Below are 20,124 nucleotides of genomic sequence, written 5' to 3'. Positions count from 1 at the left end.
AGGAGAATAGTGATTGACCTCAAGAGGGCATAGCGAAGGCTGGTGGAATAGGTGAAATTTAATGCAGAGATGTGTGAAGTGATACATTTTGGTAGGAAGAATGAGTAGAGGCAGTACAAATCCAAAGGCTACAATTCTAAAGTGGATGCAGAAACAGAGAGACCAGAGGGTATATGTGCACAAATTGCTGAAGGTTTCAGGACAGGTTGCAAAAGTGGTTAATAAAGTATATAGAATCCTGGGCTTTATAAACAGAGACATAGACTACGAAAGTGAGGAATTTATGATAACACTGCATAAAATACTGGTTTGGCCTCAACTGGAGTATTGTATTGAATTGTGGGCCCCACACTGTAGGAAAGTTTCACAGAATGAGAACAGAAGAAGCTGAGGTTGCTCTCCTTCAAAAAGAGAATGAGAGGAGATTTGATAGAGGTGTTCAATACCATGAAGAGTCTAGACAGAGCAGATGGAGAGAACCTGTTCCCAATGGTGTAAGGGTCAAGAATCAGAGGACACCAGTTGGAGATGATTGGCAAAAGGACCAATGGCAACTTGAGGAAATACTTTTTAATGCAACGAATGGTTAGGATCTGGAATGCTCTGCCTGGGATCGTGGAGGAAGCTGATCCAACTGTGGTTTTCAAAAGGGAATAGGTAAGCACCTGAAGAAAAGGGGCCATGAGGAAAGGGTGAGGGAGTGGGACCAGCTGAGTTGATCTTGCAGAGAGCTGGCATGGACATGAAGGACCAGATGTTGTCCTTCTTTCCCTAACCATTCAATGATTCTGTGATAAATACAAGTTGTTGTCTGGCAGCATCTTTGAAGAGAGAAAAACAGAATCAATGTTTTAAGTCACTGACCTTTCAGTTCTAACTTGGTCATCAGCCTGTTTCTTTCTGCTAAAGAACTCCTAAATATTTCCAGCATTGTTTTGATTTCAGATTTCCAGCATTCAGAGTAGTTTGCTTTTGAGTTAAATTGCTACTGCTTTGAAACAACGTTAAGTAGTGAATTTAGGATAACCAGATTAAACGGCAACGTAAATAGTTGAAGTGCTGTTGCAGAATGCCTCAACATATGCAAGCCATCACTTCTTATTTATGGGCTCTGTGCATTCAACCGTGGACATTGCTTCACAATTATTCTTATTGTGGTAAATTATTTGACTGATTTGTTCTGGCAGGCCAGTAGACTCCCAGCTCTGTCTCAATTATTTCATCTGTGATAGGTTCATAAAAGTGAGAGGCTTAAGTACACTGCAGATCAATTGAATTTTCTGCTGATTAGCAGCTTTGATGTTGTGGCATTCTTTTCTCCTTGCTCTTCTCCCCAAAGAAAGGCTTGCATTTCTGTAGCGTCTTTCACAACTTCAGGACATCCCAAAGTGCTTCACAGCCAATTTAGCCCTCTTTTTTTGACATTTGGTCACTGTTGGAATGGAGGAAATGCAACAGCCAATTTGTGTACAGCAAATACCCACAAACAACAACATGATAACTGACCAGATAATCTGTTCATAGTGACTTTGGTTGAGGAATAAATATTGGGCAGAGCACTGGGCAGAAATCCACTGCTCTTCATCAAATAGACCCAAGGGGTCTTTCACATTCACTTTAGAGGGCAGATAACCGAAAGACGACACCTCCAGCAATGCATGACTCCCTCAGTATTGCCTGGAGCATCAGTATATAGCTTGTGCTCCGACCTCTGGCTTGTTTCTTTATTCCACAATCTTCTAACCCTAAAGTGAGAGTACTACCCACTGAACCAAGGCTGCCATCTAAATTAAAACAAAATGCTTGAAAAAGTCAGCAGGTCTGGCAGCATCTGTGGAGAGAGAAACAGAGTTAACGTTTTGAGTCTGTAAGACTCTTCACCAGGGCTGGAGAGGTAGAAATGTGATGGCTTTTATACTGTTGAAGACACGGGGTGGAGCAAGTGGAGCAAAATAGGTCAAGGATAGGTGGGAGCTCAAGAGAGATTTGACAAAGATGTCATAGATACAAGACAAAGGGCATGGTAATGATAGTGTTAAAGCCTAAGGCAGGTACTAATAGTGGCATAAAGGTCCGATAGCAGAATGTGTTCATAGCAGAACAAGGGTCAGCGCTCTCTGAAAGCAAAACATAAGAACAAGTTACAGAGTGGCTCTGTGGGGGGAGGGGTTTGGGAAAAAAAATACATCAAAATAGAGGACAGGATCCATGGTCTGAAATTGTTGAACTCAATGTTAATTCCAGAAGGCTGTAAAGTGCCTCATTGGAAGATGAGGTGCTGTTCCACCCCCTCTCTTCAACAGTATAAAGCCCATCACATTTCTACCTCTCTTCAGCTCTGAAGAAGTCATACTGACTCAAAACATTAACTCTATTTCTCTCTCCAAGCATGCTGAGTTTTTCCAGCATTTTCTGTTTTTTATTTCAGACTTCCAGCATCTGCAGTATTTTGCTTTTATTTTACTGCCACCTAAATTCCCAGCTTACCGGAATCAGAGTGTTTGCACTGTGGAACAAAGTCCCTGAATGCACAAGTATTCAGGAAGTTCTACACAATTCAAAATGTGCCTTTCCTTAGGCTATAACAGTGACTATCCATTAGTATTTTTTTCATATCAATTTTAATGAAATGAATGAAAGAATAAACTTTAGAACATTTTTAACAAGTATCTATTTTCATATACTTAGCTTTTTACTTCAGTGTCAGCTGTGACTCAGTGAGTAGCCCACTTGCCTCTGAGTCACAAGGCTTAAGTTCCAGTCCAGGCCTTGAGCACAAAAGTCAAGCCTGACATTCCAGTGCAGCACTGAGGGAGTGCTGCACTGTCACCACTGCCGTCTTTTGAATGTGACATTAAACAGAGGCTTCATCTGCTGGCTTAGGTGGAGGTAAAAGATCCCACGGCATTATTTTGAAGAGTGGGGAGTTATTCCCGGTGTCCTGGGCAATATTTATCCCTCAATTAACATCACAAAAACTGATTATCTGGTCATTGTTTTGTGAATGTGAGACTTTATAAGGCAGTCATTTAAAAAAAAAATCTTTGTTTTAAATTAAGGTGAAATAGAATGAAATAAGGGCATTGGTGAAATCAAACTAAACTCTGCCCTGAGGCAGGCCTATGCTGTTTTGTTGTTGGGAAAAGAGGCCCAGGCCAAAACCTATAGAAAAATCAAGCGCCAGTTTTCACACCTTAACACAAAAGAGGAGCAGGTCTTCTGGACACTGATACAATCAGACTCAGGGACCTGGAGAGGGAGTTAGAAACTGCTGCTGCTGTGAGAAGCAGAAAGAAAGACTGTTTTGGGTTATCCCCCAAGCAGGATGCCAAGGACAGCGATTTTCTGTTTGAAGGGATTGGACTGGTGGAGATTTAAGACCAAGGAGATGCTGAAAAGGGCCTTGCTGCTGGAAGTCGGTTCAGGGATACTCAGGACACTGAGTGAAAAGACTTTCAAAGGACACCAGATTTGCCCTGGAATGGCAGGGAGAAGGGAGTCTGCTGAGAATCATTAGGAATGTGGGGCTTGACCTTCAAGCTACATATCTGCTGGGAGCGTAGTATAATGTACAAATGGATGGTAAAGTATTTCCAGTTGCATTAATTAGTTATTGGAGAAGTACCTTTTCGTTGCTTTGGTACATTAGTTGCTTATTATGTAATGTTTAGTCTCAGTTGATTTTAGTTCATTTGTTACAGTAAAAGTTTAAAAACATGAAATCTTGTCATGTGATTCTTTCGGTCACTGGGAAATTCGTATCTCTTTTTAAAAGTTACCATTCTCTACGGGGATCGTAACAATGATCACTTTGTAGTTTGTGAGAGCTTGCTGTGCACAAATTGGCTGCCCTGTTTCCTAAATTAACAACAGTGACTATACTTCAAAAGTACTTCATTGGTGATCATGAAAAGCGCGATATAATTGCAAGTCTTTCTTTTTCAGGGAGATTGAGAAACTCTAAAAGGAGGCAGAGGAACAGAGAGACAAAAAGTGTGAACAAGGATGAGAGAAAAGTCAAATATTGCACATGAAGGGAGAGTTACAGTAAAGAGACTCTTAATTTGTACTTCAAATGGTTACAATTACCTTTTACTAAGAAAGCAACAATTGTTCAAACAAACAGGCTAAAGTGTGCAGCTATGTCATCTATTTATTTAAACAAAAGGTACGGTACAAGTATACCGCTGTGTGGAATATTGAAAAGTTTAAAAAACAAAGTGTTATGCTATTAGTGTTCTCTAGCTAATATTTTGTTCTTATGAAACAATCAATTATATCAAACCACACACACACACACTGCCATGAAAATCTAATGGAGTGAATGTGAAATTGAAGCTAGATAATTAACAGTTAAGTGGTCAGGTTTCTTACTTAATACAAGTCTTAATTATGAGTGTTGTGCAGTGCTTAGAAAAGAAATACATGGGTGAATACTTTGTCCCTGCCTTTATTGTTGTGGGATTTAGGGGTGTTTGCACTGGCCCTGCAGCACAGAGAATGGATAGTGGAGGCTCTTTGTGACCGTCACCCTTCATGTGTTCTGTTATTTAAACTGTCGGTCACAGAATTCTGCACAAATTGCTCAGACATCTCACAAATGAAAATGAATGAGGCAACAAGGCATAAAGTGCAATGCACCAGCTCCTTTATGCATAACTTTGTGGTTCCCTACCCCCAACCCCACAGTGACAAGTTAAGTAGGAATTTGCTCTTCAATTTTGATTTCTTTTGCTCCAGTTTTCTGCTCTCCTCTCTCCTGAAGCTGCTGTGTCTTGCTGGAATACAATTCTATCGGTGCCGACCATCCTCTGCTATCTCACAAGTGGGTGTCCTTCATACGTCAGCCCACATACTACAACAACAACTCGGTCTTGCACAGTGCTCTTAATGGAGTAAAACATCTTGGGACTTGATAAGCCACACCTTCTGACTCAGAGGTGAGAGGGTTAACTGCTGAGCTGATGCATCACGCAGAAGAAATAAAGATAGTTTAAAAAAAAATAGATTCACACAGGTAAAACATCATCTTAAACATAACTATTTCTTTATTAGGCTTGCTCAGGTGGACCTTCTTGGACGCAAATGTTGAGACTAGATCTCAGAAGTGTGGTGTCATCCATCTTGGACCTAAGAAAGATAGAGCAGATTTTTTTCTAAACAGCGGGAACTGGGGTGGAGCAGAGAGATTTAGGGGTCCAAGTACAAAAATCACTAAAAGCTAGTGGATAGATACAAAAAAAATGCAAAAAGCTAATGGAATGTTGGCATTTATCTCAAGAGGGCTGGAATACAAAAGGGTGGAAATTATTTTACAGCTGTGGAGAGCTCTGGTTAGACTGTCTCTGGAGTACTGTGTTCACTTCTAGGAACTGCACCTTAGGAAGAATAGATAGGCCTTGGAGCCGGTGCAGCACAGATTTACCAGTAGTAAGTGGATTAAATTATGAGGGCAGGTTGCATAGACATGGCTAGTATTCCCTTGAGCAAAGAAGATGACATAGTTGGGCTGATTAAAAAGGATTTGATAGGGTAGATAGAGAGAACATATTGGTAAGCAAGTCCAGAACAAGAGGCCATAACCCTAAAATTAGAGACAGGCCATTGAGGGATGATGTCAAAAAACACTTCTTCACACAAAAAGGCAGTGAAAGTATGGAACTCTTTCCCTCAAAAACGGTTGAGGTTGGCGGTCAATTGAAATTTCAAAACTGAGAATGGCCTCCTCCTCCTCTTCCTAAGTAAATCTAATATTAGTTACATTCTGGTTAAAGATCTTCCTTCGCCATTCTTTTCTGTGCCTTGTAAACATGAACATCTTTCTCAGTATCGTAATAGACTTTTTCCACCGTGAAGCGACTCCCAAGCATCTTCAGGAAGTTCTGGTCTCGCTCATAGCGGATGCGGCAGGACAGCAGGATCATAGTCTGCTCGGAGCTGAGATATTCCAAAGTCTCCAGCAGGGCCGGGAAGGTCTCCTCCAGGTAAACGACATCTGCCCCTAGGACCACATCATAGCTGCCTGCGTCATACTGGTGCAGGTTCACCCCCCAACTCAGCTCCCTGGCCCGCGCCCTGGTCTGCAGGTCAGGGGGGATGTTTTCTCGGAGGTTAGACTCCAGGAACTGTAACGCCACTTCCCTGTCAGTGACTGTTACATCAGCACCTATTTTAAGACAAACAAGGGAACAAAATTGCATTAAAATATATATATGTTTATTTTCAAGTGATGGGCGAGGGATTAAACCCTTTTTTTCTTCCACAAGCAAGTACTACCAACCCATCAGGCTTGCAGCTATAAAACGCCTTTAATGTAACAAACTGCTCCAAAGTGACTCATTGCGACAGGAGGGGTGGACGGAGGTGGGAAAGTGATAAGGGGAAATGAAACTGAGCAAGTCAGGAGATAGTTAGGGAAGGTGACTGACGATACTGTCAAAGAAGTTGACACCTGAGCACAGTACTGAGTGAGTGCTGCACTGCCAGAGGTGTCATCTCTTCTTGGCGTCCTGGGCCAACACTTATCCCGTAACCAATATCACTAAAACAGATTACCTGGTCATTATATTATTGCTGTTTGTGGGAGCTTGCTGTGTGCAATTTATTTGCTGCATTTCTTACATTACAGCAGTGCTTGCACTTCAAAACGTACTTCATTGGCTGGAAAGCAATTTAGAAGGTCCTGAGATCATCAAAGCCGCTACAGAAATATACATTCTACCTTAGTATCGCCTAATAGGCAGTCAGCCTGTGCATGGAAACCCATGATATTTGCTTAGTAGTCGTTTAATTTCATTCTCTTGGCCACTTCCCATAGTCTGCGCAGTCAACTTAATGGGGCCAGAGCTTTTCTCTCAAGCAGAGATATAATTGACAGAGTTTAGGGTCCATGATCTTTTGATATTCCAACACCCACCCCACAGACTCCCTACACCTTTGCTCAATTCCTCCCCACACCAAAATGACTGAGGTTAAATCAGCAGGAGTAGAACTGAGTCTACATCCTGTGCTTTCACGCACATCTTCTTGCAATAATGCGAGAGTGCCAAATGGCTTCAGTAACGCAGAGTGTAATGAACATCGGTAACCCATCACCTACCTAGGAGTGCTGCAACTATTCCAACTAATCCTGTACCTGCTCCCAGCTCTATCACAGTACGGTCTCGTAGCTGGATTGTTCCTAGTTCAAGATATGTGCAAAGTACAATGGCCTGAAACACAGAAGGAAAAGCTTCTCTTAGCCTCAACTGCCTATTATGTGGTCAGGTCATACACAGTCTTGCAATTTTCCTTTCCAAAAGATTACTTCGTCAAACTTATGTCCTACAGTTTGGTGATGTAGTCAACAGTCTTTGTCAATTAAAAACAGAAAATGCTGGAAATACTCAGCAGGTCAGCCAGCATCTCTGGAGAGCAGATGCTCCCTGACCTGCTGAGTATTTCCAGCATTTTCTGTTTTTATTTCAGACTCCCAGCATCTGCAGTATTTTGCTTTTGTATTTGTCCTTTGACAATTGTTGCAACTAATTCAGTTGGACATGTTTTGTGTTCAATCTGTTAAGGCTCCTCAATTTTTTTTTCAGTTGTTATCCTTAGCTTTTTCAACACCATGCATGGAACAGGTGTACCATCATTCCTCTGCATCGCACTTTGAGCCTTTTTGGCATTAAATTTTAGCTGCCATTATTCTGCCTATTTTGCAAATTTTTTTGAACACTTCTTTAATTTCTGAGTTGCCTCTTCCTAGTCCACTGACCTTCCTAGTTTGGTATCTTCTGAAAATTTGACCACTGTACACTGAGTTCCTGAATCCAGGTCATCTATTTAAATCAGAAACCCTGTGGTGCCAGGACCAAGCCCTGAGTATTTCCCACTCCACCCAAGCCAACATAACTCCTCTACTGAGAACTTGTTGCTTTCCCAACCATTGGAGAGCTTCTTATCCATTCCCAGGATTTCCCTGGAATTATACAGCATTGACATTAATTAATAGCCTTTCATGTGGAACTTTATTGAAAGCCTTTCGAAAGTCAAGGTTACACCGTATTAAGGCCTCCCGTCACATTCCACTTGAGCGGTCACTGTCTTGAAGGAATTGAGGAGGTAGATCAGGCGGCATCTTCCCATTCTAGATCCATATTGACTGCTGTTAACTAGATTATTGTTGTACACATGATGTTCAAGCTGACTCCTAATATGTGATTCCATTACTTTGCAAGCTATGAAAGACTAATGAGGTCTGTAACTCTTTCAGAGTTAAAACAATAAACTAAATTATCACAATAAGGGATAAATCAAGCACAGCCCCTAAGTCAGGTCAGCTGTAAAATCAAGGAAAAACTTTAAAGGAACCTTATAAACATTAAACCAAAATGTGATTAAAGGGGTCAACAAAACTCCCCAGTCCCCGCGGTTCCCACCGGGCACGGAATAATGAGGTCTGTAGTTGGTATTAATGTTGGAATCATGCTGCAATAGAGTGCATGCTTTAAGTTGGTGATTGGGAGCAGCTATCCCCAATTGGGGAAAGATCATTGCAAGAGTTTAAAACCTAGTTCACACTGGGTATGGGGGAACAAGAGGAATATGTGCCATTACTCTGTAATCTTCAAAATAAACCTGACTTAAGGAAAAGACTGGCTTCAGATTCATCCTTTCCTCAATATATGACTAATGAAATTAATAGTTGGCTGTGTCTGTTTTGGCCCTTGTTTTTTGCATGCAACTACCACATTCTCTTGCTTTCAATCTTCTAATACCTCTCCAAAGTTCACTGACTCCCACATAAGGATTGTCAGTGTATCACAAATCTCCCCCCTTGTCTCTCTCAGCACTCTGGGATTACTGACCATGTTTTGAGGCCAGTTAGCCTGTCAGAACTTCCATCTTGCTTATGACAAAGCCACTGATTCATAGAATCATAGCATGATTACGGCACAGTTGGAGGCTATTCGGCCCGTCGTGTCTTCTAGTTAGGAGAGGGCAGGTTTCTCATGTCTTCCCTCATGAATACTTGGATGAAGTATTCATTCAGGTTCTTCACTATTTTGTGCTGAGCCTCAATTTCAAATCTGCTTTATGGCTTTCACCTCTTCTCTGATACCCTCTTGCCATATTTTTTTCTACTGTTACGCTTAGCCTCAGCTACTCTCCACCCATGAAATAAAGGAAGAAAAAGACTTGCATAGATAGCATACTTTCATCACCTCAATATGTCCCAAAAAACCAGAGCCAGTGAAGTAACGCAACAACTGCAAGGACCAAAACCTAACCTGGATGCGACACAGTATTTTCATACAACACGAGTTCACACTCATGTTTTGCATAATGGTGTCCAGATTGTGGGTTGTAGGTTCAAGTCATACTCAGGCACTTGAGCCACAAAATGCACCGTCGGAGGTGACATTTTTCAAATGAGACGTTAAATTGAGGCCCCGTCAGCCCCCTCAGGTGGATGCAAAAGATTGTACTGTTTTTCTTCTATTAGAAGAACAGGTGCTACATAAATGCAGGTCTTCCTTTTTGTACAGGTCGAGTATCCTTTATCCATAAATTCGAAAACATCCAAAAACTACCTTTTTTAAAAACCTCATCAACCTTTAGTTCGGGAAGTCTTTGACCCGAGCTGACACGACCCGAGCCAACATGAACCTCACTGAATGCACACAACCTTTAGCATGGGAAGCCTACTTGTTTGCCTTACCTTGTGCCCAGCTGTTGTGAGAGTTTTTGCTTCTGACCCAAACCCTATCATGAAAACTATATTCAACCAAGAAAATGCTGCCCCTCGGGCAAATAATGATATCTGATCCAAATGGAATCAGCGAGTCTTTGGAAGTACAGGTATGAGTGCCAAGACCGGTCTGCCAGAGGCTGCTTCCCCTTGCTTCACAAACTGTTAAACGTACCACTGAGGGGCACCAAACTTTTTCTCTAAGTCCTCACTACAAGCTAGGTTTCCACAAGACACGCCTTATTCATCCTAACTATACCCAATACCGAAAATATCCAAATACCGAAACGCAAGTGGCCCCATGGATTTCGGATAAAGGACACTCAATCTGTATATCAGTTTCACATCTGATGATAATCTGTCAATGAAGATACTAAAACTAGGCTTCCTTGACTGAGGTCTCAGGCACGCATTAATATGAAATGAAAGTCTGATACTTACTGCATCCCACACAACCGCTGCTACCCCAAGCTGATTCCAGTTCTGTCTGATCACTATATCTCTCTTGGCATAGTGAAAAGTTGCTGATGCTTCATGGAATTTCCGGAGTCCTGGTATCATGGCACCATCATACGGCAGTAAAGCCATTATGTTCCTGCCTGGACTTTCACACACGCTGTAAAACTAAGAAAGAAAGACATTTATACAGCATCCTTCACAACCTCAGGACATCTTGAAGTGTTTCACAGCCATACTGGAATACTTTTGAAGTGCAGTCATCATTGTAATTTAGGAAATGCAGCAGCTAATTTGCATACAGCAAGCCACTACACACAATAATGTGGTCGTGACTGCCTTGCCTGTTTTATTGATGGAGAACTCCCCTGCTCTTCTTCTAAATAATGCCGTGGAATCTTTTATGCCACCTTAGAGGGGAGTCAGGGCCTAGTTTAATGTCTCATCCAAAGGAACGACACATCCGACAGTGCAGCACGTCGGTGATTCAGGGTAGTGCTTAATTGGCGTCGCAGAGCTTTGGGTCATCACAAATCCAAATTAAACCAGAAAGTAAAGTAATAATTTGAAATAAAAGGAGAAAACACCAAAAAGACTCTTCAGCAACATCTGGCAGTATCGGTGGAGAGAGAAACAGGTTGATGACCGAGTTAGAACTGAAAGGTCAGTGACTCTGACTCAGTGATTCTGTTTCTCTCTCTTCAGAGATGCTGCCAGACAACAACTTGCATTTATCACAGAATCATTGAATGGTTAGGGAAAGAAGGACAACATCTGGTCCTTCAGGTCCATGCCAGCTCTCTGCAAGATCAACTCAGCTAGTCCCACTCCCTCACCCTTTCCTCATGGCCCCTTTTCTTCAGGTGCTTACCTATTCCCTTTTAAAGCCACAATTGGATCGGCTTCCTCCACAATCCCAGGCAGAGCATTCCAGATCCTAACCATTCACTGCAAAAAAAAAAGCATTTCCTCAAGCTGCCATTGGTTCTTTTGCCAATCACCTCCAACTGATGTCCTCTGATTCTTGACCCTTACACCAATTGGAACAGGTTCTCTCCATCTACTCTGTCTAGACTCTTCATGATATTGAACACCTCTATCAAATTTCCTCTCATTCTCTGTCTGAAGGAGAGCAACCTCAGCTTCTTCTGCCTTCATTCTGTGAAACTTTCCTACAGTGTGGGGCTCACAATTCAACACACTATCATAACTTGCTCACTTTTGTAGTCTATGTCGCTGTTTATAAAGCCCAGGATTCGGTATACTTTATTAGCCATTTTTGCAACCTGTCCCGAAACCTTCAATTTGTGCACATATACCCTCAGGTCCCTGTGTTTCTGCATCCACTTTAGAATTGTAGCCCTTGGATTTGTACTGCCTCCACTCATTCTTCCTACCAAAATGCATCACTTCACAAACCTCTGCATTAAATTTCATCTGTCACGTCTGCCCATTCCACCAGCCTGTCTGTGTCCCCTTACAGTCTATCAGTATCCTCCTCACAGTTTACAACACTTCCGAGGCTTGTGTCGCCTTTAAATGTTGAAATTGTGCTTTGCACACCCAAGTCTGGGTTATTCATATAAATTAAGAAAAGCAATGATCTTAGTACCAACCGATGGGGCACCCCACTATACACCTTCCACCAGTCTGCAAAACAGCCATTCACCACGATAATAAAAGCAAAATACTATGGATGTTGGAAATCTGAAACAAAAACAGAATATGTTAAAAAAAGCTCAGCAGGTCTGGGAGCACCTGTGGAAAGAGAAACAGAGTTAGCATTTCGAGTCCGTATGACTCTGCTTCAGATGCTGCCAGACCTGCTGAGTTTTTGCAGCCTTTTCTTTATTGTTTCAGCCAATCACCACTACTCTCTTTCTTGTCACTCACCCAACTTTGTATCCATGCTGCCACTGCAACATTTATTCCATGGGCTTTAACTTTGCTGGCAAGCCCATTACATTAGAGCCACAGCAAAATAATGTGGATGCTGGAAATTTTTAACCACGTCTCAGCAACAACACTCTCCACTTTGCCAAGTTTTCCATGCATCCCTCCCTCTCTGCTATTCTGCTGTAACTATTGACACCTCCTCTAGACCCATCTTTTGTTTCTATACTTGTTCCATTTTCACCCACTTGGGATTTGATGTGACTCTGGAGTCAGAAGGGGGTGAGGAAAGAGGAGGGCCAGGCAGCTGTAGAGGAAAGAGATTGCAGTGGGAGGGAAGGAATTTGCCAGATGAACACAGTTAATGTTTCAAGTCCGTATGACTCTTCAACAGAGCTAAGTAAAAATAGAAAAGAGGTGAAATATAAACGGACTCGAAACGTTAACTGTGTTCCTCTCCGCACATGCTGCCAGACCTGCTGAGTTTTTCCAGGTATTTTTATTTTTGTTTTGGATTTCCAGCATCTGCAGTTTTTTGCTTTTATCTTAAGGAATTTGCCAGCCTGCCCTCTTCCCCACTTACTGATGGGGAAACTCCCTTCAGCTTCACAATCCCAACCAGCCCGCTGCAGTGAGACTTTGTCTTGCTGTTAATTCACATTGATAAGTTTCCCTCTTCATATCTCCTACACAGTTTATATTCTGTGGTCTTCACTTTAAATTCTTGGTTCCAATTAAATTTTGGGTTAATTATTTCTCCCCTACTCTGGTAGGCTGAATTCAGTGCATGCCTCTGTCCTCCATTCCACTAAAACATTTTCAAATAGGTCTGATCTGGTGCTTTTTATGACCTTTTTTTTGAAATGTTACCATGCCTTTGTTACGCTAGACCTGACTATTCCAGTGCTTTTGTGGCTGGTCTCCCACTACCACCCTCTGTAAGCTTGAATTCATTCAAAACTCTGCTTCCTATGTCCTTACTTGCATCAAGTCCTATTCACCCCATCATCACTGTGCCTGCAGAGTTACATTAGCTCATTCCTGCATTATCTTGAATTTCAAATCCCTTTACAGCCTCACCTTTTATAACCTCCTCTAGGCCCTGCAATACTCTGAAATCTCTGCGCTCCTCTAATTCTGGCCTCTTGCGCATCCCTGATTTTAATCATTACACCACTGGCGCGTGCCTTCAGGTACCTGGGTCCTAAGCCCTCGAATTCCCTCCCTAAATCTCTCTGCTTTTCTGCCTTTTTCCTTCAGGATACTCCTTAAAAGCTACTGCTTTGGACAAGCTTTTAGTCAGTTGTCCTAATATTGTCTCATCTGGCTCAGTGTCAAATTTTGATTGATAATGCTCCCGTGAAGTGCCTTGGGTCCTTTTACTACTTTAAAGGCGCTTTATAAACTCAAGTTGTTGTTGATATAATGTAGGAAATGCAGCAGCCACTTTGTGCACAGCAAGGTCTAAGAAACAGCAATGTGATAATGACCTGATCATCTGTTTTTGTGATGCTGATTAAGGGATAAATATTGGCCAGGACCCTGGGGAGAACCCCCCTGCTCTTCTTCAAAATAGTGCCATGGGATCGTTTACATCTGCGAGGGCAGATGAGGCCTCAGTTTAAACATCTCATCTGAAAAATTGCACAAGACCTAATATATGCCCATGTGGCTCGGCGTCATACTTTGTCTTGCGATGCTTCTATGAAACGCCTTGAGGTATTTTGTTACTTTAAAGGTGCTATATAAATATAAGTTGATGAAAATTGGCTTCTCCTATATTTTATGCTCAGGTCTCTGGAGTGGGACTTGAACCCACAACCTGTTGTACTACTGCTGTGTCGTGACTGAGGCAGATGTGAGTTACTGCTGCCATTGCCCTGCTCCTTAGGTAAGGTGAAGTATGACCCCAGAAAACCTAACTAAAAATTGAGCTAAATGCACAAAATGAAAGGAAGCATCCTCAAAAAACAAGACTGAAAATCTGACAGGCAACAACCTGATACACAAAGGCCTTTAACCAGGTTAATAAACAGAGGGTAATGCAAAGGTTCAGTTTAGTAATAGGAATTAATCAGCTCATGATTGTTAGCACGACCAAACAATTGTTGGTGGCTGGTGTGTGTGGTGGGTGCTGACTCTGTATGCCTTCAGAGAAGGGAGCTGAGTTGCCAGCATTAGAAGCTAAGTGGCTCTATATGTAACACATGGCCCATATGATCTCCTGGACTGGTTTTGATTGCCTGAGCAGTGAGTTGGGGGATTTTCAAAAGCATTTCATTCCCTTATTGGCCTTTGTTTTTCTCCCTTTTTTTTCTTCACACAGCTGTGGGCAGAGAGGCCCAGGGGTCCAGTCTTGATGCTCCAGCCCTCATGGGTGTTGGGCAAGCTTGATGGGTCAGCTTTTCAGGCTCTGCCCTGTCATTTTCGTAAGTATCAAATAAAATCCAATTTGAAGTTAAAGGGTGCACAGAAGCAGCAGAGAGTGCAGCTGAAGGATGATAGATTTTGGAACAGTCCCAGCAGATTGGAAGGTGGCGAATGTAACCCAACTATTTAAAAAAGGAGGGAGGGGGAAAACAGGGAATTACAGACCGGTTAGCCTAACATCAGTAGTAGGGAAAATGCTAGCGTCTATTATAAAGGATCTGATAACAGGACACTTAGAAAATATCAACGGGATTAGACGAAGTCAACATGGATTCATGAAAGGGAAATCATGTCTCGCCTAATTTTTCATGAGTTTTTTGAGGATGTAACTAGGAGAATCGATAAGGGAGAACAAGTGGATGTGGTGTATTTGGATTTTTGGAAAGTTTTTGATAAAGTCACACGTAAGAGGTTAGTGCGAAAAATTAAAGCATAAGGGATTGGAGGTGATGTATTGGCATGGATTGAGAATTGGTTAACAGACCGGAAACAGAGAGTAGGAATAAATGGGTCTTTTTCAGAGTGGCAAGTGGTGACTAGTGGGGTACCGCAGGGATCAGTGCTTGGGCCCCAGCTATTCAAAGTATATATCAATGATTTGGATGAGGAAACCAAATGTAATACTTCCAAGCTTGCTGACTACACAAAACTAGGTGGGAAAGTGAGTGGTGAGGAGGGTGTTAAGAGGCTTCAAGGTGATTTAAACAGGTTGAGTGAGTGAGCAAATAAATGGCAGATGCAGTATAACATTGATGAGTGAAATTATCCGCTTCAGTAGGAAAAACAGAATGGCAAAGTATTATTTAAATGGTGATGGATTGGGAAATGTTGTTGTACAAAGTGACCTGGGTGTCCTCGTACACCAGTCACTGAAAGCAAGCATGAAGGTGCAGCAAGCAGTCAAGAAGGCAAATGGTATGTTGGCCTTCATTGCGAGAGGACTTGCATACAGGAGCAATGATGTCTTACTGCAGCTGTACAAGGCCTTGGTGAGACCACACCTGGAGAATTGAGAGAGTTTTGGTCTCCTTACCTAAGAAAGGATATACTTGCCATAGAGGGAGTGCAGCAAAGGTTCACCAGACTGATTCCTGGGATGACAGGACTGTCTTATGAGGAGAGATTGGTCGACTAGGCCTGTATTCACTGGAGTCTAGAAGAATGAAAGGGGATCTCATTGAAACGTATACAATTCTGACAGGGCTGGACAGACTGAATGCAGGGATATTTCCTCTGGCTGGGGAGGTGGTTCTAGAACAAGGGGTCACAATCTCAGGATACGGGGTAGGCCATTTAGGACTGAGATGAGGAGAAATCTCTACACTCAGAGGGTTGTGAACCTGTGGAATTCTCTACCACAGAAGGCTGTGAAGGCCAAGTCACTGAATATATTTAAGATGGAAATAGATTTCTAGACTCTAACGGCATCAAAGGGCATGGGGAGAGCGCGGGAGTATTGGGTTGAGATAGAGGATCAGCCATGATCATATTGAATGGTGCATCAGGCTCGAATGACCTTCTCCTGCTCCTATTTTCTATGTCGAAGGCAATGCTATGGAGACTCTGTATATCTTTAAATTACAATCTAAATAGTACCACTGGGTACTAAGCCATTTAGATCAGAAGGTTCCAGATTTAAGGCCCAATCTATGGTGAGTTTGCAAATCTCATCCAAGTAGTATTTGGAACACCACAACTGACCCAGAAGCTATCTGGGGGGAAAAGAAAGATTGGTTATTGATCCTGCTCATGGCCTGTGACTCCCTCTACACGTGTAAACATTGGGTAATAGGAGAGGATTTGGCCCTAAGGATACTGGTGGCAGCCTTACAGTACTTAGTCCAAATTGTTATTTTTCACACATGGGCATTGTTAAATATCAGTAGGCTGTTCAACTGTGGGGAATGATTCCATCATCTAGCAAGGGTCAGTAGATCAAGACTGGGAAAGTGGACCCTGGTGTCAGCCATGGCTCAATGGGTACCACTCTTGCCTCTGAGTTGGAAAGTTGTGGGTTCAAGTCCCAGTCCCAAAACTGGAGTGCAAAAATCCAGAATGGCACTCCTGTACAGTGCAGTACAGAGGAAGTGCTGCACTGTCAGAGGGGCCATCTTTCAGGTGGGATGTTAAACCAAAGCCCTGTCTGAGCTCTCAGATAGGTGTAAAAGATCTCATGGTACTATTTTGCTTTAGAGTTGGGGGATGGAGGGAGGTGCGGAATTCTTTCTCATGTCCTGGTCGATATTTAACCTGCAACCAATGTCACTTGCTATGCACAAATTGGCTGTTGCATTTCCCACATTATAACAGTTGAAAAGTACTACGTTGGCTCTAAAGCTCTTTGGGACAGCCTGAGATCATGAAAGGCGCTTTATAAATGCAATTTCTTTCTATCTATGTTAAATAAAGTCTGTATTTGTTTTTTGCATACTTCTCAAGAATCCTGTCATCATAATCAGATAAACAGGTCTCCAGTCCTGAATCTGAGAAAGAATATATAATGCCGAGAGTCCTTCTAGAATACATTTGCTGGTTCATCTTAATGAACATTGGGTTTGCTATATCTAGCTGCTCCAGTTTTTCCTATTGATAAGACTCCCACAATAGTGTAGCAAATACATCTGGTCAGTACCACAGAAATATTGGACTTTACATAGAACAAAGCTATATGGCCTACTGACTCTGTACCATCTCTTTTTAGGAGGAATCAAAATTGAATCCCACCACCATCTGTCTCTCTCCCATTAAACTTGCTATCTTCCTCAGGTTCAAATATTGAGATTTCCTTTACAGCTGCAATGGATTGTGGCTCAACTGCCTCCTGTGGCAAAGTATTTCATGGTCAAATAACCTTTTACATTAAAAAAAAATCTCTCCCCAATCTCTGACAATTTTAAGTTGATTTATTTTCTTCAGTATTGTCAGCTCTAGTTCAATTATGTTTCCCTTCAAGTTTGTTTATTTTTAATTCATTTGTCCACAAAACTCTGCGTTACACCCAAAGGAAAATATCTACTTTATGTACTCCATATATCTCTAAGCTGAAGGTTCACCATGACTTATCTGTTTCCTAAGTTTTCTGCCAAGTTAAGCTGGTCCTTTCTTATCTCACAGAACTTAGCTTTTACAAAACCAACATCGTTATCTTTCACTGCACATTATCCTTTACTATTTAAATGTTGGAGCAATCGCTATTTCCCAATTGTTCTCCTACTGTCATGTCAGTTCTTTGTTGAACTTCATTTCCGGGAGCTCAATCAAGCAATGTTAATTGCTTTGTTGGACTGTAAACATGTTCTTCAAGAAAGCAATCTTGAAGTAGTTAAGCCATAGAGGCTGCTAGACAGGCTGGGACCACCTTCACCACACAGATGGCAGCAATTCAAGATGGCAACTTGATATTACTCATGGCAATAAAAGGACTGCTGTAGATGATATTACCGTCCCTGGGTTAAGGAGAAATAAATTACACCCCTTACTGCTATCCATCAATGTGAGCATCAAGTGAGGAGAGGATCAAGCTCAACTGTTGACTAGCCCCACTGACATTGCTCACAAATGAGTAATAGTTTCTTGGAATGAGATACTAATGCCAGTGGAATTGTTCCTCAGAGTCAGTGGGTTTGAAAGAGGATGGGGAATTTTATTTTAAATGGCAGAGATAATGAACTGAAAAATTAAAAAGGTGGAAATATGTAGGCACTGGACCTTATTTTTGAATGGTCTGTTTCAAGTTGAAGTTTATATTGGAAACAGTAACAAAAACCATTGTATGGAAGGAGTTAGAAACTAGTATTTCTACTTTTTATCCTTCCTTGGAATTAGTTCACAATTTGAATCCCAAACATGGTTTATGGCAGTGCCTCAGTATGAGTAAGGTACAAAGTTCATTGGGAAATCATAAAACTTTTAAGTTTAATTCAATGTATATTTTATGACTGCAAAATATCCCCACCCCACTTAATCATGGATAAGCTGCCAGGATTTTTGTACAAGAGTCAGTGTGTCATGAACAGCTGTCTATGACACTTTGAAATTTTGCCAAGATAAAAAAAGTGGGAGGACTTTAAGGGGCAGAAGCGCCTTTAATTCACAACAATGAGGCCGGGTGATTGACACTGGTCACGCCAATGAGGGTAAAGGACCAGTGATTGACAAGTGTGACAGCCAATGAAGTTATAGATTGTTGATCGATTGTTCTGACAACATCCAATCAGGGGCGGGGTTTCCGCTGGGCGGGCTCGGTTGCCATGCCGGAGTCCGGGGGCCAGGCGCGGCGCAAAATGGCGGAGAAATTCCGCGGGGCCAAATGAAGCCAAAGCCGCAGGGGTAAGCCGGGGATTCGACGGCATCCAGATCCCGGTCGGAGAGGCTGTCATTTACCATAGGGGAGAAGTGACGATTCCCTTCCTCACCTGAGAGGCGGCGACAACGACGTCGAGCGGCAGCCCCCATCCACTCCCCTCACCCTCCACCTCCCCTTCCCTTCCCTCCCTGAAGGGAAAAACACTCTTAGGCCGCTGGCGGCGGGGCTAACGTTTTACTCGCTTCCCGTCCCCCGATCGAGGAGTGATGGGAAACACCTTGTCTTGTTGCGTGTCCCCGGGGGCAAGCCCCACGCTGTCGGGCCGCGGCGGGCTCCGGGGCCAGGAGCAGCAGCGGCAGCAGGAGAGGGTCGATACTTACCGAGTGGAGGCGGAGCTCCGGGAACCCGAGCCCAGCCCCGGAACCAACCTGCAGCACATCAGCGACAGGGAAGCGCCGGAAGGTAAGAGTGGCGACACCGCGCGGCTGCGGGATGGGGAGGGGAGAGGCGGTAACACCAGGCGCCAGTGACGTCACAGACAGTGCTCCAGCCAGGGAGACAAATTGGTGGAATTAGCTGCCAAGTTGCAGCAAGGAGTTTAAGCAAAGGATTACTGGGCAGATGAGAGTGTTGACAGCTGCCTTTGCATCCCAACAGAAAACCCTCATGCATAATTGGCACCTTAAAATGGCTTGCTCATTGCTTAATGTTTTCTATGCATTTTCCTTTCTCCCACCATCCCCACACACCCACTTTAATGCCCTCGCAGGAATACACCCACTGACAGCTTCTGGTGCCTCTCCAACTTTACGGTTCAGGCAGGCTGTGTCTTTTAAACTGCTAAGAAGCTTGCCTTTAACCAGATGTCTGCATGTGCGCTTTCCAGCATGGGTAAAGATCAGGAATAAGCTGAGACCTTGCTGTGAATGGCACGGTACCACACAATGAAGCGCATGTACCTCTTAAATTATTAGAGAAACTGAATCTGCATTTTGTACAGAGATCCTATTCAGTAGAAAATGGTAGTTAGAAAACGATTAAATCTTGCTCATCAGCAGAAGCACTTAGTTTCAATTAGAATTGGTAATTTTTTGTGAATTCTCCAGCTTTGCTTTTTTTTTAATTGAATTCCTAGAAATGTGCATTCAAATACACATTTTATGAGAGCGTACATTCATATTTATTTATATATAGCCAGGTCTTTTTAGTGCTTGTAGGAGTGCATTATATCATCTCCTTAGTTAAGAAATTATATAATTGCTTTGGAGGCAGTGCAGAGAAGATTCACTCGACTGATTCCTGGGAT

The 20,124-nt window shown here is 42.6% G+C and overlaps 2 protein-coding genes across 3 annotated transcripts in view; one reads left to right on the top strand and one right to left on the bottom strand.

Annotated features, from left to right (window-relative positions):
• Positions 1-5,025: 5,025 nt before the first annotated feature.
• Positions 5,026-19,282, bottom strand: mettl21a (methyltransferase 21A, HSPA lysine). Of its 2 annotated transcripts, none has more exons than XM_078551547.1 (4): positions 19,199-19,282; positions 10,175-10,357; positions 7,100-7,211; positions 5,026-6,166 (listed from the first exon to the last, which is right to left on the bottom strand). In XM_078551547.1, the coding sequence occupies exons 2-4, from the start codon at positions 10,319-10,321 to the stop codon at positions 5,769-5,771; spliced, it is 657 nt and encodes a 218-aa protein (XP_078407673.1). In that variant the 5' UTR covers positions 10,322-10,357; positions 19,199-19,282; the 3' UTR covers positions 5,026-5,768. The 2 variants fall into 2 exon arrangements, with proteins under 2 accessions (XP_078407673.1, XP_078407672.1); XM_078551546.1 differs by having other exon boundaries at positions 19,096-19,233.
• The window catches only part of ccnyl1 (cyclin Y-like 1), a 71,928-nt gene continuing 70,564 nt past the window's right edge, over positions 18,761-20,124 (top strand). Inside the window, exon 1 of the mRNA XM_078551545.1 lies at positions 18,761-19,280. Coding sequence (XP_078407671.1) covers positions 19,085-19,280 — 196 coding nt within the window. The 5' untranslated portion in view covers positions 18,761-19,084. The remainder of the gene's footprint in view (positions 19,281-20,124) is intronic.

Source organism: Cetorhinus maximus, chromosome 11 (genome assembly GCF_964194155.1).
Source record: "Cetorhinus maximus chromosome 11, sCetMax3.hap1.1, whole genome shotgun sequence".
NCBI classification, from domain to species: Eukaryota; Metazoa; Chordata; class Chondrichthyes; order Lamniformes; family Cetorhinidae; genus Cetorhinus; species Cetorhinus maximus.
This window is presented reverse-complemented; position numbering and strand designations above follow the sequence as displayed.

Coding starts and splice junctions, on each gene's coding strand:
- mettl21a (XM_078551547.1), bottom strand. CDS start 10,321: ATGGCTTTACTGCCGTATGATGGTGCCATGATACCAGGACTCCGGAAA. Junction 7,212..10,174: donor CAGCGGTTGTGTGGGATGCA/GTAAGTATCAGA, acceptor TCTGTGTTTCAG/GCCATTGTACTTTGCACATA. Junction 6,167..7,099: donor AATAGTTGCAGCACTCCTAG/GTAGGTGATGGG, acceptor GTCTTAAAATAG/GTGCTGATGTAACAGTCACT.